At 40.8% G+C, this 24,781-nt stretch overlaps 1 protein-coding gene across 4 annotated transcripts in view; it reads right to left on the bottom strand.

Annotated features, from left to right (window-relative positions):
* SLC10A7 (solute carrier family 10 member 7) overlaps positions 1-24,781 on the bottom strand; it is a 282,712-nt gene that overhangs the window by 78,266 nt on the left and 179,665 nt on the right. For all 4 annotated transcript variants that reach the window (XM_020978290.2, XM_020978288.2, XM_020978289.2 and 1 more), the window contains one exon: positions 3,099-3,134. In XM_020978290.2, the coding sequence (XP_020833949.1) occupies positions 3,099-3,134 (36 nt within the window). The remainder of the gene's footprint in view (positions 1-3,098; positions 3,135-24,781) is intronic.

Here is a 24,781-nt window from a genome sequence, read left to right as displayed (position 1 = left end):
CCAGATTTACTCTCTCCCTATACTATGTTGTCTAGCTCTGAATAAATGCTCATTAAATTGAATGTCCCAGAAGGGTGGGTCTGAGCCAGGGTTCAAAGAGAGTACCTGGAAAGAACATTGCTCCACAGAGGCAGCTAGGTGGCGCAGTGGATAGAGCACTGGCCCTGAAGTCAGAAGGACCTGAGTTCAAATCTGGCCTCAGACCAAACACTTGACACTTACTAGCTGTGTGACCCTGGGCAAGTCACTTAACCCCAACTGCCTAAAAATAAATAAATAAATAAAAATTAAAAAAAAAATTAGATCAGTGACTCAAAAAAAAGAAAGAAAAAAAAAAAGAAAGAAAGAAAGAAAAAGAAAGAAAGAAAGAAAGAACATCACTCCTAGAAGATGAAGCCACCTATGGAGCATGGCCAGTCCTCCATATTTCCTGAATTCCTTGGAGAGAGAAGGCCCCTCACTAGGTTACACTAGTGAATTCCAAGTTAAGCAAATCACATTGCATGGAGTGATATCTACATACATTTTGCTCCCCTGTTTTGAATCCACATTAGTAGGGCTAATGAGCTCAGTTCCTGCCCCAGAAGTGACTGCATTCTATGATAAGAGAAGCGATTCCTACATGGCAGATGTGTGCATGGAAAGAAATTAGTTTATAAAATATTTTTGGTATTACTCATGATTAAATATGCTACTGTGCTCAGCGTGGAATAACATTAATTTCTATTACAATCTTTTGTCTAATTTCTCACATCCCAGCAGCAAAAGAAATAAGACATTTAATTAGCATTCCTTTTTTAAAAAACAAATAATTTTGACTCAGTTAATAACAGCTGCCACTTATAGAGTACACCTTAATTTCTAAGTTCCTTGCAATCTATTCTTTCATTTTCTCCTTATGATGCTCCTGAGAAGTTGATTTGGACAGGTACAATTATCTCTGTTTTAGAGAAGCAGAAATTGAGTCAGAAGGGGAATTTAAGTGAGATGGAGAACCTAAGTTCCCAGACCCTTCTTGAGGGCAGGGACTGTTTGTTCTTTCCTCTTCGTATCCTCAGGGCCAAGCATGTGTGCCCGAACACAATTACTACTACCACCAGAAGCAGCAGTAGCAGCTAACGTGTATAAGGCGCTTTAAAGTTCGCAAAATACTTTACATACCTTCTCTCATCCAATCCTCAAACAACCAACCCTGTAAGCTAGATGCAATTACTATTTCCACTTTGTAGATGAAGAAACTAAGCCTCAACCAAGCTAAGTGACTTGACTGGGTCACACAGTTAGTGGTGGTGCTTACTGTCCTTTGTTCTCAAAGAAGACCAAAATGGCGCCACTATGCTAGAGCCAAATTATGGTGTGTCCAACGATGGCTGATCAGACCAATATGAGCTTGGAATGCTCTACCACAGGTCGGGCACAAATAGTCCATGTGAACATTTGGGGTGGCTTCTCTAAATTTGTGCATCCTGCTTTTCCTTTGAGCTACTTCAATTCTGCTTTGCTCATAGAGCACGATACCTTCTCTGATGAGGGCACACCGTGTTCGGCGGTCCTGTGCCAGTGTCTCCCATGTCACACAATCAATTCCAAAGTTCTTAAGAGAAACCTTGAGAGTGTCCCTGTATAGATTCTTCTGACCACTTGGTGAATGCTTGCCCTGTGTGAGTTCTCCACAAAATAGTGTTTTTCGTTACTGAGTATCTGAGGCAAGATTTGGAACCTAAGGCTTCCTGAATCCAAGTACAGTACTCCATCCACTCCACCAGGCTGACTCCCTAAGCACAGGACCTTGCACATAATAGGTGCTTCATAAATACTTGCTGAATTGAGTTGAGTATTTTCTCACTAGACCACATGCTTCAGCATTCTGGGTCAGTATCAGTTCTTTCCATTTTATTGATGCCAAAATGGAAGGCAGCCAGTCAATAAACAAGTAGGATAGAACTCAAGTGAAGTGAGTGTGAACTCAAAAAACCAGTGACTTCAGCGAGAATATGGAAACAAGAGATAGCTTCTATTACAGTACTCAGACCCAGAAGACTCCAAGTTACTCGAGGGCAAAGATTATATTGCATTCTTGCCTTTGCATCCCTACTGTGGTGCTTTGCATACAGCAGGCACTTAACCAATGGCTTCAGCCTACCCTCCTAAGGGCTTAGTATACATTAGTCTTCTTCATACATTTTATGTTTCAGCACAACCGCATTATCTGCATCTGCATATATTGCATATATTTTCTAACATGCATATCATTAGAAAGCAGGCATATATTTTCTAATGCATGCAGCATCCCATTTTCTGTTTCTCTGCCTTCACATAGTGTGCCCCATCCCTGCAACGTACCCCCTTTCTTACCTTCACCTTGATGAGATTCTAGTTTCCTTCAAGACTCAAATAAAATTCTCCCTTTCATCTGGGGTATAACCTAATCATCCCAGCTGCCAGCCACCCCTCTCCCGACCCCCCTGCATTATGCTGTGTATTTATTTATCTGTGTTACTCAAATGTAGACTCCTCTGATACAACATAAGCTCTGAGGGCAGGGTCTGTTTGATTTTTGTCCTTATATACCCCATGCCCAGCACTAAAGGTGGCTTAGTAGGAGATGCTTAATCAATGCGTATTCAATGAATAAACAAATGTTTGCTGTTGAGATTGAATCGTGGCCAGATGGCTTTACATCATCCAGACCGCATTAGTATGGCTTCTCCCGCTTCCTTCAAGTCCCAGCTAAAATCCTACCTTCTACAGGAAACCTTCCTCCATCCCTCAGTGTCTACCCTCTGCTGATGACTTCCGGTTTATCCTGAACATAGCTTGTTTGCACATTATACGTTGTCTTCCCCATTCGACTATGAGCTCCCTGAGGGCTTTCTTTGTATCCCTGGTGCTTAGCACAGTGCTTGGCACGTAGTGGGAGCTTAATAAATGTTGCCTGACCAGCTGATTAATTATACCTAAAGAATACTTCAAAACATGTGGTAATGAAAATAGCACAAAATGATACCAATTCCCATTTTCCTCCAATGACCTTTCTTAACAGGTTATAAATGACTTTTTAATAAAAGATATTAAAGTCTTAACATCAAAATACTTACAAAAATCAGCAGTAGCAGTGGTGTTACAATGATGCCCTGAAAGAAATAAAAGAGATGATGTTCATTTATCAGCCTAGAAAACAGAACACTCTTTGCCATTCTAAACTCTGATGCATGAAAATACTTATCCTCCTTGCTTCTGCTTAATAAAATCTAGGAGATAAAGAAGGGGGGAGGGGTGAAGTTCAGTTCCCTCTGCAAAACCTCCTTAGCATCTTCTCTTCCAGTTATCTGTATCTGACACAGTTAAAAGGACGTCCACCCATCTTCCCATCTTGCCCATGCTAGGTTTAACTTCCCCTTTCACGTTCCACGTGCGTTATCGAGGTCTGGGCCAGTGTCTGGCAAGCTGCCCTTCTCCAAGGCTTTCAACTCTAACTCTGATAAAGTGCCCCCTTTCCAGAAAAGACAGGTGGTTCAGTCCCAGCTGGGTTCCTCTCCTGAGCAAAGACCACGTCAGCTGTGATGAATGGGATGTCGTGATTTTGTAATGTGAACAGATCTCCCCTAGGAAATGAGCAGAGATCTCAAAACTCATTTCACTTGATTAGACTCCATGTCTCCAGGTAGAAGGCAAGTCTTTCATCTGATTCAGTCACCCAGGACCTCCTTGGTACCTCCACCTCCCCCAGGCAAAGACAGGCAAAAGATCTGTTTTCTTCAGTGACAGAAAACAGGTTGGAGGCTGTTGCTGACCAGGCAGAATACAGGCTTTTAGGTTTCTTGGAGGCAAATCTTTGAAAACGAGTTGTTTGAGGTGGGAGCAAACATGACAGCTTTCAGTTTTAGAGAAGTAAATGATACTTCTCTCTCAGCGTCTCTTTCATATCTCTGTATCTTGTAACTTAAAGAAGAAAAAGCACTTCACAATTTATAAGTTATTTTCTGAACGTTGTTATATTCTAGATTGCCCAGAGATGGGTGCACGTGGATATACCATGAAACCCTTGTTATAATACCATCTTCTTCAGGATCCACGGCTGGGACTACTTTAGAGGCACAACTGCCCTAAGCTGAAGTCGTATGGATACTGAAAATGAAATTTTAAGTACTTTTGGATCTCTGTAGCCAAATTCCCTTGAACTGGGTCTAAGAGAGACTTAGTTCTGCCTTTTCCAGCATAGCATCATATGACCACAGCTAGAAGGCACCTTAGAGATCATAGGACATTACTCACTTTACTGATGGGGAAACTGAGGCCCACAGAAGTTTTTAAACGTCTTGCTCAAAGGCACACAGATCTGAGCCCAAGTCCTTTGCCTGAAAGTCTAGGTGTACCACTGTACCATTGAAGAGTCTCCGCTCCATGACAGACAGAGGCAATGTTTTCTCCAGGCTCGGCACTACCCACAGTTTCTGACACATTGCTCTGTATGGTAGGCACCTTGCAGGAGCTTGCTGATCGGACAGTTTCCTGTGTACATGCACACACACATCACAGAATTTTTGAGAACTTTTGGAAGGAAAGGGTCTCCTAGTTCAACCCTCTTTATTTTACAAATGACGAAAATGAAAAGCAGAGCTGGAAGTGATGTGTTCACAGCTGCAAGCAATAGGCAGGCTGTTAAAGTGAAGGCCAAGAGAAGGATGATGACACAAATGCATTCTTTGTATTTCTTCTCTACATTGACGCTTTATCTACTGCTTTCTGTCTTTGTCTCCCTTTAGTTTGGTCTTGTGTGATTCGTGCCAGGCTTGTCATCTTCTCTACGGACAGGCTAGCAGCCTTCTTGGTTCAGTTTTTCCATGTCTTTTTCCATAACAGTATCACTGGATGACAGCACGCTGTCCCAGAATTCAGCGACAACTTCCAACACTCCACTGCCCGTTTATGAGGTTTGGCCAGCGCATACATGATACTAGACTCATCATGGATCCACACAAATGTTCCCCTTCTAGGGAATGGTTCAAGATCACGGGCATGCCCTTCTGCAGGAGCTCTTTGAAGGTATGGATAGCTACATGAAACAAGCAGCTCTGGGGGTGAATCAGAGCCCACTCCGTCCAGCCTGAGAAAGAATCACCGCTAGGGCCTCTATGACAAATGGACATCCAACCTCTTCTTGAAGACCTCCAAAGAAAGGGGATCTCTTCCTTCCTGAGGTGACGCATTCCACTTTCACATGGCTCTAATTGGCAGGAAGTCTCCTCCCCAACCAGTTTCTCCACACCCCTCTACCCCCCACCTTTATCAAGCCTAAATTTGCATTTCCCTCTATTGTTCCTCGGTACTATGGTCCTTCAAACACTTGAAGCCAGTTACATCCTCTCCCTGAGTCTTCCCCCTTTTTCAGGATAAACATTCCCTATCTTGTCTCAAGGACTTTAGATGATGTTAGCACTCCCTGAGTACAAAATGTCCTCGATGGGGGAAAGAGGGGAAGGAGCATCTGTATAGTACCTACCACATGCCAGGCACTAGGCTAAACACTTTTTACCAATACACCTCATTTGATGGCCGGGTTCAAAGTCTCTTACTGGGATTTCTAGCATGGCTGAACACAATGATTCAACCCTCTTTATTTCACCATGATAAGGAATGGGTCAGACAACATGTCTTCACCTCTGATCATTAATCCCACAGTGGAATCATTTTGGATTCCTGGTAAACATGCTCGAGGCAATCAAATGTGATTAGGAGGACCTAGAGTGACTCTGAGCCACGAGTGGGGAATCTGCAGCCTCAAGGCCACGTATGGCTCTCGAGGTCCTCAAGTGTGGCCCTTTGACGGAATCCAAATATAAGGGGATTTGTTCTGTGAACCGCATTTGAGGACCTCGAGGGCCACATGTGGCCTCGGGTTTCCCACCCCTGATTTAGGCACTCAGGGCTGGTCACTGTGTCAAACCTTTTACAGTAAGTATGACTGATCAACAAAAAAGGTGTTTGATATTTCCAGCATTCACTCCATATCCACTGGGCACAAAGGGTCACGTTTGTAAATACCTTGTAATGCTGGTAGCTCAGGACTGACATTTCTGTTTATTATTTGGTCTTTACAAGAGCCCTTACTTTAAGGAAGAGCCCTATTTTTCAAGAGGGTTGAATAGGAACAGGATGACGTGTGCAGTAATTAGCAATTATCAGAGGTAGCAGTGGAAGAAAATCTTTTAAAATCTTATATGATTTCCTTAGGGCTCTCTATATATTTAGGAGCTAGTTGTGGTGTTACGGAAAAAGCAATGGCTTTGTAGTCAGAAAACCTGGGTTCAAATCCCAGCTTGGTTATTTGCTATGTGACATTGGGTAATAATAACTGTAACAACGAGCATTTATATAGCACTTACTGTGTACCAACTCCTGTGCTAAGCGCCTTAACAATTCTTATCTCATTTGATCCTCGACAACCTTGGGAGGTACGTACTATTTATTACATCCATGTTACAGATGAGGAAACTGAGGCACACTCCAGATTAAGTGACCATATAATTAGTGTCTCCGGCCAGATTTGAACTTAGGTCTTCCTGAATCCAGGCCTGGTGCTCTATTATCCACTACAGTAACTAGCACCAGGCTATTCACCAGTCACTTTCTTCATACATAAACTGGGGAGAATAATACATTCCCTCACTTGGTTGTCGTGAGAGATATAATAATATATGTAAAGCCCCTGGTAAACCATAAAGTGCTCTAGACAAGTCAGTTATCAGCAGAGAAGGATGTTTTAACAGGGCATCCTATTTAGTAGCTCTTTCTGGTGGGGATGAAAGGAAGGGTCTGAGAAATGTGCCCTTGGGTGACGCTGAAAGGAGGATCTGATGCATTGAAAACACACGCAACAGGAACACTCAGCAGATATCAGTGGTAAAGTGGGTGAACTATAAATTGAAGCTGTGATAGCAACCGTTACTGAATGTCAGAAAGGCAAATAAAGAAAAATATGTAATTTTCTATCTAGTGAACTGTGGAACAGAGCACCATTTAAAAACACATCAATTCCACTCCCTCTCTCTCTCCCTTTCTGGACAACTGTTGTCAAAAATACAGTGTATCAAAGTAAACAGATTATAGATTAGCACTTCTAGCTGAAGAAGCTGCCTATCCTTCTGGATTCAAGGTCAAGGCAGTTTTAGCATCCTTTAAGCTGGGGTGGAGTGTTAAGTTCTCTCACTGCAACCCATAATGGAGTCAAAGTAAAAAAAAAAAAGTGACTGCCTTTCATTAGCTGCTGAAAAACTTCCAGGAAATCCATTTACACCTCTGATGTGAAAGATTGGCTGAATATATTTCAATGATTTTAGTGGAAAGGAAAAAAAAATAAAACCACTCCTTGACCTCAAGCACTGACCAATAAAATGTGGCTCTAGGCTGCTTCAGTCCCATTAGAAAACTGTTCTTTTCTATAGCGGGGCTTGTGTAAAAGGCAAAATCCAAGAGAACTTTCTGTGTTTCTTTTTATTTGGAATGGCTCCACAAGGCCAGGTGAGGTAGGTAAAGTTTTGTGAGCTGCCCAGAATATCACACAAGGCTGAGATCCAAAGGAAGCCCTTCAGTTATCCTGTCTACATAGCTTGTTTGTACACAGCTAAAAACAGGGACTATCTCTTGCCTTTCTTCATATCCCCAGGGTTTAGCTCAAGGCCTGGCACATAGTAGGCACTTAATAAATGTTTACTGACTGATGCCCCTCCCTGCCATGAAGTATGGGAGGATATGGACAAGAGTCACCCAAGATGAGAAGGCATGGACGAGTTATGATTGGCATCACTGGGGGGGGAAGACTTGCATTGATGAGATTACAGGCCATCTACATTAAAGCTTCCCCCACAAAAGTCTTACTCTGATGTCTGTTTGTGACAGAGGAGTAACCCTGGTTTTTGAAGGTTAGTTCTAGGAAGCACAAATTCTGTCTCAGGTCCTACCAAGCTGACAAAGATAAGGCTTTGAGAAAAGCCCCAGTTATGGACACTCTCAATCTCTGTCTTTCTCTTTATATGTGTGTACACACACCCACACCCACAACCACACACACACACACACACACACACACACATCTGTGGAAGCTCACTACCAGGATAGATGAAAGTTTTTGACCACAGCAGCACACAAAATCTCTTTACAAACATGTAGTGGAATTGGCATCTGCCTTGGTACTAAGAGGACACAGGCCTATGAAACCACACCCCCCCTGAAGTGCTGAAGTATTGATTATTTGTGTTTATTTGATTTTGGGCGAGAACCACACCTATTGGCTGCTTTGAATAACTCTTATCTATTGAGCAACAATCCAGCTGAGCTCTGAAAGAGCTCGAAGATGGTTGGACCCGTGATTTCCTTAGTGTAAGAAACTCCTAGTGAGGACATTCCCTCCACCATCAACAACCTTTTTGAAACTTAGTTGCCTGGGACCCTAAGGTCTATGTGTTAGAGGCAGGTCTATCTAGTACCCCATGCTAGCCCTCACCAAAATAAATTCTGATACATTCTATCAGAAACTGTTTCAAATCTCCTTTAGTACCCAATACTCCTAGGCTCTCCTCTCTCAGCTGATAACCTTACCTCCTACTTTACTGAGAAAATCAAGACCATCTCTCATGAGTTCCCCTGTGTATTTCCCACCTCATTCCTCAAAAACCTTTCTACAGCTTCACCTGTTCTTCCTGCCAGTCTCAGAGGATGAGCCAACCTTCTCTTTGACAAGGCTCATCCATCTACTGTGCTCTTGATTCTATAACCTCCTATCTCCTGTAGGGCCTTGACCCATTAATCATCCCCTTCCCCCACCTCATCTCCACTGTTTTCTTGTCTAGTAGCTCTTTCCTTGTTACCTATGAACGCGCTCAGGGCTAGCTCATCCTTAAATCTTCACTTGGTCTGGCCATGCCCCTGAGCTAATGTCCTATTATATCTGGTCTCCTTTTCATTGCTAGGTTGCTATAAAGAAACTTCTACAGCCCCTGCTTCTATTTCTCCACTTATTAAACCTTTAGACCAGGGGTAGGAAACCTGCTGCCTCGAGGCCACAGGTGGCCTTCTAGGGTCTTGGGTGCGGCCTTTTGACGGAGTCCAAGTTTTACAGAACAAATCCTTTTATTAAGAGAATTTGTTCTGTGAAGTTTGGACTCAGGCAAACTGCACTTGAGGATCTAGAAGGCCACGTGAGGCCTCGAGGCTGCATGTTCTCCACCCTGCTTTAGCAATCTGGCTTCAGACCCCACCATTCTATTTGCAATTAGCATCTCAAAGACTGCCCAATTACTGTTAAATTCAATGGCTTTTTCTTAGTCCAGTGACACTTTCTGCACCTTTGGACATTTTGCCACCCTCTCCCTGCTGGATATTCTCATTTCTCTTGGCTTTCAAAATGCTGCTCTCTCTTGCTTCTCCTCTATCCTGCCCGAGCCACTGTGCATTATCCTACGTTCACCATTTTGTAAGCACTGATACAAACCCAAACTCTGTCCTTGACTGCCGTGTCTCTTGGCGATATCATCTGCTCCCATAGGTTCACAGATCATCTCTACACCAATGACTTCCAGATCTAGAATTCCATCCCAAATCGCTGCTAAGCTCCAGCCCTCTATCCATCAGTTGATGGCTCAACTCCCTATCTGGAGAACTGCTGGGTGGCACAGTAGATAGAATGCAGGACCTGGAGTTATCCCTCTGCCTGCCTCAGTTCCCTCAAATGTAAATGGGGTTGATAATAATAGCACCTACCTCTCAAAGTTGTTGTGAGGATTAAATGACATAATATTTGTAAAATGTTTAGCAAGGGCCTGGCACATAGAAGGTGCATAATAAATGCTTATTTCCTTTCTTTCCTTCAAGTCTAAGCTCTGGTGGCCTCTTTTTTTTTTTGGTGAGGCAGTTGGGGTTAAGTGACTTGCCCAGAGTCAAACAGCTAGTGAGTGTTCTGTGTCTGAGGCCAGATTTGAACTCAGGTCCTCCTGACTCCAGGGCCGGTGCTCTACCCACTGTGACACCTAGCTGCCCCACTAGTGGCCTCTTCTCAGTGAAGTCTTCTGTTCCTGCTCTCTGCCTCCAGCATTTCTAGAGCTCTGTCTGTAAAATGGGAACCATGGCAGCACCTGCTTCACAGCGCTGTCATAAGGAGCAAATGAGATAACAGAGGAAAAGTCCTTTGCAAACCTTATAGTGCTATATAAGGCTAACTATTATTACCTATTCTTCTTCTCTAGCCTTTGCTAGAGATCAGCATTAGACTCATCTAAATCCATGTGATATCCCTTCCCCCATCCCAGGGGAATGGAAGATCCTTGGGGGCAGGGATTGTTTCTAGCTTGTCTTTCTATCTCCAGCTGCCAGCACAGTCCTTTGTACAAAGTAGGTTCTTGACAAATGCTTGTTGAAATAAGCCTGGTACATTATTGGAGTAGAGTACTGGAGTCGGGAAGGGATAGGACAGAAAGTAGAGGAGCTCTACATGTGGAAAATCTGCATTATACCTAAATGTAAACTTTGGTTACATTCTGTTAACTAGCTTTTAAAGAAATTTTTATTAATTTTCCAAGGATAAACTAATAAATGTAAAGACCCTTCTTTATTCCCAGAGTATGAGTTTACCACAAAAATTCATAATTCTTAACGTGTAGCCTTGAATGCTAACATAAATTTGTACAATTATTGTTTTTATCATGAATCCATCTTAAATGGTAGCTAGACTGAGGCTAGCTTCCAGACTTCAGTGTAGTGAAGTGGGCCCAGCACTGCATCTGCTGTCAGGGAACCTGGGTTCAAATTCCAGAATTGACATTTATATATGGGTAATCTTGGAGTATTCATTTGTCTCTCTATGCCACATTTCCCTCATCTCTATAATGGAAATAATACTATATACTTCAGAGTGTTATAGTAAGGAAACACACCTTATAAACCTTAACCGTGTCCATCATCATCATCATTATGATACTCCCTTATGTTGGGGGTTGTACTAGAGGGTCCTCATAGTTCTAAAATTAGACACTTGACAATTAAATAGAATGCAACAATCTCTACATATCTGATGGGCCACAGCACAGCCAATTCATTCACTTGTATTATCTTAATGCATACTGCTGCAGCACTGACATGGCTGCAGGGATTAATATATGTTGAAAATATGGACAAAGCAATGGGATTGTGCTAGAGTCCATTCAGCCCTTTATACACACACACACACAGATGGTCTGATTCATATAAGCTTTTGATCACCTCCTACAGGTAAAAGAGTTTATAAGTGTTAAAGTGCTATATATTTATGATTAACCCTGCTATTGTTATTATATTATGACATCATGATTACATTATTGAGAATTATAAGCCAGAGGAAGAAGGGCACTGTGGATAGCACTGGGCTAAGAGTCAGGAAGACCTGGGCTCACATACAGCTGCTGGTGTGACTGCGGGTCAAGAAGACCTCTGACCAAGCTTGGCTGGGGGACCCCTGGCATGTGAGTTAACCCTTAGGCAGCTCTCTAAGATGGAAAGTCACAGGTGAACGGCTGATCTGTATCACTGCAGGGCGTTTCAACACTGGGAGCTTTGCACATGGATGAAATCCCTGGTCTAGACCGAAACACTGATACAAAGCATGGCATAGTTGAAATAACTCTTAGCCTGAGAATCACAAGACCTGGGTCTTAGTGGTAGCTCCACCACTAATCTGCTGCATTATCTTGGACAAATCACTTTCCTTCTCTGAGCCACAGTTTATGAAATGAGGTTTTCCTAGTTTACCCCTAATGTTCCTTCTAGCTCCAATAATCAATCAATGAACCTATGCTTTTATGTCTGCAAATACCTTTTGAATTCAAAGGTATTTAAATGGTTAAAAAAATAAATAAAATAAATCCAGTTATGTGATAAAGACCATCAAGGACAGTAACAGATGCTGAAGAAATTGAAAATCTCTGTTGCCTCATTCTTCTGGTTGCCCAGTAGAGGGCAACTTCTCCACACATGCACCCTATCTGGCTGCCTGATTAAGAATTTCCAAATTGATGTATGCCACCAAGTACTGTTGTAATTTCTAAATTACGTCATTTAAAAATGACACAGTCTATGCTTGTGAAGAGGTTGCTCCTAATAGGCAGCTATAAATTGGCATGAAATTTTAAACAAGTAATGGGCAATTGAGTCTATAAAGAAAGTAATGAATATTTTTTTGTTTGTTCTGTAGAAGTAAAATTCTACAACAATTATATTACTTTAAAGGAAGGTTCCGCTTTGTTCTCACTAACGGAATTATGAGTAGCTGAAGCACAGATAAGCAGGGATTACAGAACTATTCTGTTATTTTGAATGGACCCTGTTGCAAAAGATTTTCAAACAGAATTGTGGCCATAAGACCTTTGGTTGGGAACAAAACACTATACAAATGAAACTATCAGAGGTACAGCTAAATATCCTTATTACATAAAAATGAAAAATTATGATCAGTATATAAGTTTTAATGGCTGTCATGAATAAACACAGAACTGACCACAGCTGTGTTTGGATTTATGTACATATGGAACTTCAAAATATGGCTTATTATTAGAAAGAGATGAATAGATGGTGGGTGTAACCGTGTACTGTAAATACTTGACATAATACAGAGAAATAGCCTAGCAAAGTGGATAAAGGGTTGGCTCTGGAGTTAAGAAGATCCAGATTTAAGTTCTGTCTCTCAAACACACTGGCTATATGTAGCATGGGCAAAATCACTTAACCTTGCAATGTCTCAGACAACTCTAAGACTTTAAAGCGAGCTTCCATGCCAGGAGGTTCGCACACATCGGGAGATAACAAGTCCAGTGGGGGAAGAAAAAGAGAAAAAAAAATCTGGAAAATATAAGCTGGGTATTAATTTTGTCTCCCAACCTACTATCACAGAGGGGTTTTGCTGCATGTGCCAATGTTAGTGATAGATTGCTACGTATGGATAGTTGAACAGATTTACATATATATGTACATGTATACATACACAAACATATCCACACTTTTGAAAGTAATACAAATAGCAACTGGAAAATCATCCTCTTTGCCTCAGTGCAGAAAGTTAACAAGAACAATCATTAAAGTTCGCAAAAAAATTCAAATGGTTAAGTTTCTCCTTTGGAAAAAATAATTTATTAGAGAGCCACACAGCACCCAGTGCCATTTTGATTTCTTTTTCATTCTCTGGGTTGCCTTGGCCAAAGAATTCATGATGAATTCATAGCCAACCTATTCACAATTAACTATACTTAGCTGGACTGGTCCTTGGGTGGCCGTTTGTTGCCAGGATTGTATAACAAGAACTGGTTAGGTCTTTGACAATACAAAGAGACAAATGCTGAATTTCAAAATAATTATATTTGTTGAATACCAGCTATTCGAAATCATCTAGACATAAAAAAACCCATAGTGACTAAGATGGCTATTTATTCTGATATATTCAGAGCTGAAAAGGACCTCAGAAGCTCTCTAATCTAACCCCTCTTTTTAAATATAAAGAAACTGAGGCTAGTGACTTGCTGGCTTAACGTTACAAAAGTGGCGTATGTATAAGCTTCCCCTTTCTAAATCAATTTATCTAGGCTTCTTTCAAAGTAGATTCTAAAGAACTCTCCTTCTGCTTTAGTATTTTCTGGGGGTTACAATATCAGGTTGTATATGGAGGGTAGGCAAAGGGGGAAATGGAGTGCTACAAAATAAAGTGTGTATATATATGTGTATATATATATATATATGTATGTATGTATGTATGTACATATGCATATATGTATATGTGTGTGTATGTATATATATATATATATGTATATGTATATATGTTTCACTAGAGACAGCCTCCTGACTAAAACTGATATTTTTATTTAGGCAAAACTTCATGACTGTCGATGTATTCCCCAATTTCTTGGTGAAATTAGAGTTTGGTTTAAGGCAGGAATTCTGTAGGCTTTTCCACAAATGCTGAATATAATAAGCACTTACTGAAAAATAACTTTCAAGCGCCTCAGTTAGATCATATATAAAGTAATGCCATTCAACAAATGAATGATATTCTTTAAAGGGGGATGGACAGGTTGGTAAATTATTACAAAAGGCTTTTTTCTAATTATCACTTTTTAAAAAGTTTACTTCTACATCTGGGAAATTGCCAAACAAACATTTAAACATACATTTAAAATTGCTTACTATAGTTCCCCTGTTAATGCTGTTTAAACTAAAATTTCTTTCAGTGACATTTACAACTAAAATGTGATTTCCAGAACCATGGAAATTGACAAAAATAACGTGTTAAAATGAAATGAGGTGACACTAGGTGGCACTGTGGTACCTTCCAGATAAAGCAACTACTTGGACATTCTGGGTGGATGAATGAAGGCTGCTGCTTCAGTATATTTAAATCTACTTAAAGAGGATTTTCTGGATAAGCCAAAGCCACCTGAGTAATTCAAATGCTAACATGAAAAAAAATAAATTATGACTGGTGGCTCCTCTGAAGGTTACATGATCCTCTTTTATAACTACACCCATTTCCTTTGCGAGACTATTGACACATTTTCTTAACAGAATAGATGCCATCATTTAGGAGGCAAAGTACTCTAAAAATCACCCTTAGAATGGTTAGTTTACTATGTCCAAACCATCTAAAATAAAACTAATTGTAGAGTTCATGACAAATAATTTTACAAAAATGTTTTGCTGGTGCCCCCTTTATTTTTTTTTTAATTATTGTCATTTTCCTATGACAATGACTTCTCTACATGCAACAAAATAAAAGAGGCTGGATGACAATCAGGAGAAGAAAGAGAAGGAAAAGGAGAAAGAAGATGAGGAAAATAGAGGACAAAAAGGAAGTTCAATTAAAGAAAACAAATCAACACATCCATTTTATATTAAGAAAAATTATAATGTATAATTTTAAAGTAATTGATTTGGTCTATTTTGCACTCTTCTTGGGCTAGACTACACCTGCAATATATTTTCATGTATCTTTAGAGATTTGACTGGCTACACAATCCTGGTTTCGTGTGTGTGTGTGTGTGTGTGTGTGTGTAAGAAAGAGAAAGAGAGACAGAGGGGATGTGTGCAAACACATATATGCTATATGCAATAGAGAAGAGCAAAATAATTTAAAAGGAAAATACCCAAACATCATTTATTAATTAACTGAGGAGTGAAATTATTCACATGTGAGTCTTCCTGAGACACTTCATCACTGACGGATCATTTAAGAGTTGTCTCTTTTGTGAGGACCTGAAATTCTTGATGAGTCAGGGGATGACCTGCAGTGGTCAATATTAGCTTCTGAGTCAGCTGATGAGCTCAGAGAATGAGTAGGTAAGGGTGGTAATGACATCCTGATACAACTCTGAGGAAAAATGAAATACCTAATCAAGAACAAGTAAAAATGTGTATCATATTTTTGGCATGAGAAGCAACACAGGGCAGGATACTGCCTTAGAGTCAGTAGGGCATGCTGGATACGTGAATCTGAGCAAGTTTAATCCCTCAAAGCCCCAGGAAACTCTAAGACCTGTAGCTGAAGAAAAACTGCTGATCTATATTGCTGCAGTGAATTTTCTTCCTGAGAATTTTCTCTACCCCTGAAATCCCAGGACTGAACCTCCTTATCTCCATCTCCCTCCTGGACATGAGAGGCACAAATATGGACACTGGCATTTAATACTCCCACTATAATTTGGAGTTAGCAACCCAATCCATATTGACGTTCTTGATTTAATGAAACCAGAAGACATAAAGAATTGATTTTATCGTATGCCCAAAGGCAACAAAAAACATATTTTCATGAGCCACTGGGCCATCTTGTCCTGCATTGCTCTGAGTAAATGTAAACATGCCACTGAGCGGGATGTTAAGAAAACTCACCAAGAATCTCCAAGCCAAGACAACAAATGTATTAAAACTGAATGGTGGAAAGTGGTATTTGTGAATCAGTGTGGGGAACTTCCTCTACCAACCAACACAACTCTGGAGGACTTAATGAACAGTATGTCCTAGAGAAGTGACAAAGGCTCATGGAAGATAATTAAGTAATTAAGTGACCTGCCCAAGACCATATATCTAGCATTAGATCAAGAAGAGATCTTGGAGCTAGTCCCTCCCTACCGTACCTCATTATACAGATGAGAAAAGGGAGGCTTAAAGAGGTTAAGTGATTTATTTAAAAATCACATAGCTAGTAAGGAGTACAGCCAGAATTTAAACTGGGATCCTCTGGCTTTAAATCCATACACTGTAGCTGCCTTCTTGACTCTAACCATATCACTCTATCTGCCATGAAGTGATGCCTTTGGTCAAAAGAATATTGGAAAATAAGGTTCACAATAAAGAAAGAGAAGAGAGGTCAACAGCTTTTAGATTAATCCAAAGCCTCGTGCCTGGGTACTGCAAATACTTCTTTAGGAAAAGAACTGGAAGAGTCATTGGTACTGATCATTATCACACTTGAAAATGATAAGGAAAGGGCACTGAAATAGACTACTATCCTTTCATAAAGCAATTGCCATAATAGAGAGGCCAAAAGGGACCGGAAAATAGCTCTGTTATCAATCTCCTGATCTCACTCCCAAATGGAGGGACATGGTGGCTACGTGCAACATATGTCTAGAATATAAACTTATTTTAGACACACCATGGAGAAGAATGGAGTGGGTTATAAGCAGGAGCTTCTCACAAAAGAGCAAGATCAGTAGAGGGAAAAATGCATCTGCAAAAAAAAAAAAAGCTTGGCAAGAGAATCGACATCATCTCAAGAACACTCACAGATGAAAGTGGGAAGAGTTGAAAAATAGAACAGATCTGTTTGCATTTCTCCCACAAACTATTTTCATCAAAAATCACAATGGAACCCCCACATTTGTACCCATACCCCAGTTCCTAATGTGCTGCTTGAAGAAGCAGTAATGGTATTAAAGAATACTGAGGTAGTAATAATAGCTGGATTAGATCAGAAAATACTATGCCAGAGATAACACCAAAGAAGTCTATGCCAGAGGGGATACAATGGGGGATAGGATCAATTCTCAAGATAACCTAAAAGAGTGGAAGTTACTGAATGACTGGGAAAAAAATCATAGAGCGTATTATTACTGCTAAAAAAAGAAAGGTGATTAGAAGAACATCAATAACCACCAACCCATATATCTACTCTCTTACCTCTAGAAAACCGTTATGAAAATGATCATATATATTGAGGATATCCTGGATGAACACATGAGAAGAGGCCAGGCAGCCTTTCACAAGCTATGTTCTATAGCAGACAACATCTTTCCAGTTCTATACAGTGTCCCAAAAGTCCTACTAGTGCAGTTTTAAGTGTGTGTGCTCTCTACCCTTTCTCTCTGTCTTCTCTCTCTCTCTCCACACACACACACACACTCACACATACACACACACACACACACACACGTACGTACGTACATGAATGATCACTGATTTAGCGCACTTAGGGACCTCAAAGATCATCTGGTCCAATCCCTCATCTTAGAGAAGGAACCCGAAGCTCAGAGAAGTTAAACAATGTGCCCAAGATCACACAGGCAGCATCAGAGGTGAGACTTCATCCCAGGTCCTCCGCCTTTACAGCTGTGTTTTTTCCACCATACTATGCCAGCCTTATAACTGACTAAAAGACAGAGAACAGAAGTTCCCATACTTTTCAGGAATAACATAAAAGATTTCATGCTAGTAGTTGTACTATAGCTATCTGCTGATGGAAAAAAGAAATTACATAATGATAAACCCTACTATTAATTTGGTAATGATTTTAATGAATCTGAATTTTATTAAACACAGTGTGAAAAACAGTAACACACATACATGCAAGACTTATTATTTATTCAGTCTACAAAAAGTAGGTGTGGTTACTTGGACAGGCATCAAATATGGACAATAATCGGGGTCTTCAATTGAAAAGGAGGAAAATGGCAGGTCTGACTCTTTGCAGCCAATTGTTCAATACTTACATCAATCATTTCAAAAACCATATTTTAAGAGACCAAAGGAAGTTCTATCATTGTGAACAGGAGATGATAACAGTCTTCAAAGAACCAAAACTGTAGGCAAAGATCAGTGGAGAGAGGGATGGTAGATAGAAGGTAGCCATAACACATCCCAACAACGAACTGTGCCCAAGCCCCATGAGATGAGGCGGCATGGAGCAGGGGCACAGAGCTCTCGATCTGGAGCCAGTAAGAAGAGCACCTTTCAAACCCTGGCTCGGATGACACAACCTACACATAACCATGGCTCAGACACTTCGCGTCTATGGAGTCAGTTCTCATCGCCAAAATGCAAGGGGTTAGAACCATGGACTCCTAGACCCCTCCCAGCTTTAGGTCAATGATTTTAGGATATCTCAAAAACAAATAAGAAAATCAGCTGGGCTAGCCATGTGGACGAGGGACAAGAGCTGGCAGACGATCTAAGGAGTTAACTACCTAATGTTAAAAGACCTACAGGAAGGAGACAGCTGAGTAGAGTGGATGAAGAGAGGGCCTCAGAGTCAAAGCCCGCCTGCATCATATACTGGCCATGGGAAGCCACTTACTCTCAGAGTCCCAAACAACTCCCTCATTCTATAAGTTACAGGTAATTACTGATAATAAAAGACAGGGGAGAAGGTCTTCAGCACACTGGGATCACTTTTGGCATGTCACAGGGATCAGAGACCTAAGCTGGAAAGAACCTTAGAGGCCATGTAGTCCAAACCCCTCATTTAACAAAGGAAGAAAAGGAGGGACAAGCTAAGCGACCATCCCAAGATCACACAAGCGATACCAGAAGAAGGGTCCGGAAACAGATGATTCTCTGAATCCAGAGCCAATACTTCCTCTTACTGTACCATGCTCAGGATTTATGGGAAAATGCAAACAAGAATTGAACAGGATGAGATCCATGGATGAATGTGTAAATAGGGCCCTGCATATTACCAATGACAACTTGCATGCAAGAAAAGGACCTCAAAAATATCATCAGGATATGTGTCTGTACGATTGGAAAAGGAGATGGGGGAGAAAAAGAAGAGGTAAGCTAAGAATGAGGGACAAGGTATAGGCAGGCTGAGTGCTGCACTCGCATCCCCAGAATGTTAACAAAAAACCTGCATCTGAGGGCCTCTGGACAAGAATCACTTAGGGAGAGATGGCAGGACACAACAGGCACCATTTGGAGAAACTACAATGATGAGATCACCGATCTATCCGAGTACTGAAGCAACCCTTAGGATGGTGGGATGGGCAGAGGTCATGGTACCAGAGCTCGGGAGAACAACTATAACATCTAATATTTGGACAGTGTTTTAAGATTTGCAAAGCACTTAATACATATGATTTTATTTTATCCTCACAACAACCCTGGGAGGCAGCTGCTGTTATTACCCCCATTTTACAGATAAGGAAAATGAGGCTGGGGAATCTTAAGTGACTCGCCCACAGTCACATAATAGGTCATTACCACAGTTATATAGTATGTGTCAGAGACATGTTTTTTCCTAGCATGGAGACCTAGCATGCTATCCTAAAATGAATTGCACACCTTTCCCCCTCAAGTCCTTCTCCTCCTCCTCATCACTCACACACACACACACACACACACACACACACACACACACACACACACCTGTGAGGTTCTTGAAGCCTATTTCAGAAGAATGCCAGTTTTACCAAGCCAAGAAAGACTCTAGGACAGACTGTATCCTCACCATCTGAGGACCAGCTTGGCAAGGCACATGGTACCAGAAGGTGGGTAGGTCAGTGGTCAGTTCTAATTTGTTTTCCTTTACCACAGCAACTCATGAAACCTACTAAGGCACAGAAGCTGTTGCAATCTTTCCATTCAGAGACAGAGCCCGACTGATTAAATCAGGGGTCCTTAAAGCACTGAAACAAGGCCTCCAACATATACATACAGAGGAGGGTCTCCCACCAAAGCAGTCATCTGAGCAGGTTAGGCATTTGTTCCTCTCCTACTGCTATTACTCAAAACATGCTGTCACTCTGATTAAGTAACTGCCATTAGGAGTGACTCCGGCAAACTGGTGACACGCCTTACAGTCACACCTCATCAATATCTTCCTTTTAAGAGACAAATATTGATAAGCTTATGCTCTGAGAGAACTTACAATTTAGGGTTCGAGGACAGCCTGTTATAGTGGAAAGAGTACTGGATGTGGAATTGGGAAAGGCTTGGGTTGGATACCTCTGACACTTTGGAGCTGGGTGACCTTGGACAAGATGCGTTAGCCTTTCTCTGCGCCTTGGTTTTCTCATTGTTTTAGGGGCAAAAAAAAGATAACCTGCGGTATCTGCTTCAGAGGGTGGTTTTAAAGGCTTAAATGGCATAATTCATATAAAGCTCTTTGCCAATCATAAAATGCTGTGTAAATGTCAGTTATCACAATTACTACTAATACGAATGTCCCATCACTGAGAGGTAGTGACATCATCAGTGATTTTGCAAAAGTACAGTTCAGTTACATTTTTTATTATATAGGTTTTTATGGGCTAGCCTGGGACCCTAATTGCCAGTTATTGACTTCAACAAAAATGTCTAGAACACAATCTGTATATTAAAAACTATCTGATTGGGAACTAGGAAATATACTCTAAAATCAAGAGCGGCAAATTCAGGCCCCTATTTTAGAATGTCTGAATAGAAATATGGAATAACTCTAAAAAGAAAACAAACAAATGAGATGTTTCCTTCCCCTGGAATATTACATAGTTCTTATGCCACTGAATTCCCTCAGGCACCCATTCAGACGGATGGTTTGAGGAGGGTAATGCCTGGTCACCGTGACATCATAAAACCTGTAAGAGGCATCCTGAGCCCATGTTCTGAAAAGTCACAGGTCCTTCAAATGAATCTTAAAGATACCTTGGGATCACAGCTGCAGAACCTAGAGATCATCTGATCCGGTGACAGAAAATTCAGATAGAAACGGATCCCTGTGGACTGCGTATCGACCAAGAGAGCCTCAAATTCATGATGAATTGTATTTTCATTTATTTTGTTAAGCATTTCTCGACGATATTTTAATCTGGTTCCGTGGCTATTTGGTGCCCACAGGCCACAAGGTTGGCACCTTTATGTGGTCCAGTGCTCTCATTTTATGAATGTGGAAACTGAGGCCAAAACAGAGAAGTGACTTATCCAAGTTCACACAGATAGTAAAGCAATTCAGACCTAGGTCTCCTGAGTCTTTCTATGTTCTTTCTATGATACTACATTGATTTTAATTTCCATCACTGCTAAAATTTTCTGAATATCACACAAATCAGCAAAATGAAACATCACTAAAGGCACGACAAACTTAGAATCCTAAGACTGTCTGCAGCTTGGCTGGACAATAATTTATCCTGATATCAATATCTACATCTGTACACACACAATACATGCAAACATGTGTACATACCTATACACACATATATGTATACACATGTATTTATATATACACATATTCTTATACAAAAATACACATATATGTGAGTGTGTACTGTACCCACATATATATGTATACTCATGTTAAGTTTATTCCTTCTAGAATTTCCTTCTTAGCAGAAGTTATTTCTGTTCAGAAATGGAAAATTCAAACACCTAAAAAACCCCACCATAGGGTAATCCATATTGCTAGGTATGGTGCTGTCTGCGTGGGCCCAAGCCATCAATTATGAATAGGAATGCAGAGCTGTATACAGCAGTAGCCACTGTCATAGGCTCATCAGGGATTTCTTAAAAGGAACAAATACACAGGTCAGTCATTGGACTGCATCTTCTTTTAGAAAACACATGACAGAGAGGGCAGAGGGGGCAAATCTGAATGAAAGAATGTGACTAATTCAACATATTAATTGATTTCCTTATACCAAATGAAAACTGAATTTTAAACTACGCAGAGAAGGATGCAAGAAAGGCAAGTGAGAAAGGGGGCCAGCCACCAAACGAGAGCCAAGCTTATGTGGGGGGTTCATAAGTGACACATTCTGACTCCCCAAATCATGTGGTCTACAATACAAATTTGTACTGCAGAAATCCAAGGGAAAGAAAGTGCTGGCAAATTAACCCCCTTGTCTTTCTGCCTGCAAAAGAAATACAAATAAAAAATACATACATAAAAAATTGATTCAGAGTTTAAAGGCGTGGGTAGAGATATTACTTGAAATAAAAGGAAAACTGATTGTAATGAGAGAACCTGGTTGGCTTCTGAGGCGTGAGACCTCCTGTAAGTGAATGAAGTGTGTTTACTGCCTGACCTGGGAGCATAAGACCTAGGAAGATTAACATTAGGAAAACACAATGTAAGATATCTTATGGAATTTTCTCCATTACACCAAACACAACAAAAGGCTTTCATTGGGATTTCAATAAATTTAGTTTCTGAGATTGCTGGAGAAACTTAGTTATTCGCCCTTTCTCTAGTGGCAAGGTTGTGTGTGGCAGCTGGTGTGTTTTTGTATTTAAAATGTGAAAAATAACTCTTATCTTTTTTTTTTCTCTCAACACCCACGTGAACGTGCGTGAGAAAATTTGGAAAAATGTTTTACTTGAGGTAAAATGGCTTTATTTCCTTCTCCTGTGGGGTGTCAGGCAAGTTTTAGAAACCAAAGAGTCACGTGTTCAAAGGGCTGAGAGCTTCCTCTAGTAGGAAACAACATCGAAGGAACACATCATTTAATTTCATGTAAATTTTCCTCAACAGCATTGGGCCTGAATATAAATCCTTGTTCTTTCACACTCTTTCTGTGCAGAATTCTTCAAGCCTGATTTTGTAAAATAATTTGGTTGACATATAAATAGTGAGTAGAATGGGGAGACAAGCTAACAGGGCAAAGACGCTATAATTTCTCATTCCCCTAAAGAGTAAGTCATATTCTCACGTTGGCATTCCTTTACTCGTTATATAAGCCAGCATGTTATTCAGCTAAATTCTGTAAAAATTGAAAGCATGTTAAAAAAATCAATGGCAAAACGTTCATGAGTCCCTGAAAGAGAATGAAAACCAAATTAATTTGCTTATTTATGACATTTAAAAATGGGCCTAATGTGCTTAGCATTCACAGAGGTTACAGTACAGCAACCTGACAGCCCAAGAAATGTGACTTTCTTAGCTCTTACAATATCTAGTAATTTTTTTTTTTTGCAGCTAGTTCTAATGAGACAGAAAAAAAGAGTTCATCGGTCTTGAACAACACCAAAGATGCCTCTAAAACAGTTCAGGTCAAAGAGGAATTCCCTATAAATGGGCAAGGTCATCATGCTGTTCTGGTTCACAGCTGACCTTAGTTACGCTCACTGCATCAAGTCCCAGATAGATGTCCTAAATGACATCTATGGGAAAGCACTCAAAATAATTTGGCCTAATCATTCACACAGGAAAAAAAATCCAAATGGATAATGAATGCCTCCTCTACAGACTATTACACAGAGGGATGGGCAACCCATGCAGCTTAGTGATCAGTACCTTGGACAGACATGGCCCAAGGACAATGAGCTGGGTCTAGAAATGAGCAAGAGGAGAGCAGGTGGATTGCCTTTGGGAAACCCTATCTCTTTTAGAATGGAGGCTCTCAGAGTAGGGACTGTTTCATTCTTTGTTTTTCTGCATCCCCAGTGCCTAGCCCATGGCCTGGCACACAGTAGGTACCTAATTGATGACTCCCAACTTTCTCCCTGAAATGAAGTCCCAACTTTCTAACATTTCTAATATTGTTCTGGTGATGTTGGGAGAGATGCAGAACTCACTAGACTCTCCAAAGAAACAAAGCTGAAGATCACACGAAGAACAAAAGGCAGAGTTCATGGTGGGTGTGAGCAGGCTGCAACACACTACAGATGTGGAGTTACGCAGGAGGGGTATAAAGGATAACGTTAGAAAAACAGTACCAGAAAACAAGATGGGCTAGTCACATAGCAAGCCTGAAAGGTAACTGATAATTAGTCCACTTACTCCACTGATATCCACGCAATTTCAGCAGAACATGAGGAAGGCCCCCAGCACAACAGATGGACCCCACTTCTGTGAGGACATGGACGGAGGCAAATAGGATGGATAGGAGTGCTTGGTTCACAGGCTGCATTACCGAAGGGAATACCCACCAAGAGACAGTCTTCATTCATTTGTTTTTTCCTGTGTGAATAGGTTTTTTTTGTTTTTTCTTTTTGGTGAGGCAATCGGGGTTAAGTGACTTGCCCAGGGTCACACAGCTACTTAAGTGTCAAATGTCTGAGGCCAGATTTGAACTTAGGTCCTCCTGACTCCAAGACTGGAACTCTATGCACTGCACCACCTAGCTGCCCCCTGTCCTGTGTAAATAGTTAAGTCAAATGCTTTCAAGTGCTTTTCCCCAGCTTTTGCACAGGATGTCAGGAGGTCCTGTAATGTTCTGGAGCTTGATATAATACTGAAATAGTGGGAGGTCTAACAATAGAGTATGACAAGTTCTAAAGCTGGGGTTCTTAATTGGGATGATCTTCAACTTCATTTCTTTGAGAGTCTAGTGAAACTTGCATCTCTCCCAACATCACCAGAACAATATCAGAAATGTTAGAAAGTTGGGAGTCATCAATTAGGCACCTACTATATTCCAGGCCATGGACCCTCATGGGGTTAATGAATAGATTTCAGGGAGTCCATGAACTTGGATGGGGAAAAAAAAATCTTTATTTTTACCAACCTCTAATCTCCTTTGTCATACTACATATTCTGTTTTATGCATTTAAAAACATTGTTCTGAGGAGTCCACAGGTTTCA

Source organism: Phascolarctos cinereus, unplaced genomic scaffold (genome assembly GCF_003287225.1).
Source record: "Phascolarctos cinereus isolate Bilbo 61053 unplaced genomic scaffold, phaCin_HiC Scaffold_9;HRSCAF=440, whole genome shotgun sequence".
Lineage (NCBI taxonomy): Eukaryota > Metazoa > Chordata > Mammalia > Diprotodontia > Phascolarctidae > Phascolarctos > Phascolarctos cinereus.
This window is presented reverse-complemented; position numbering and strand designations above follow the sequence as displayed.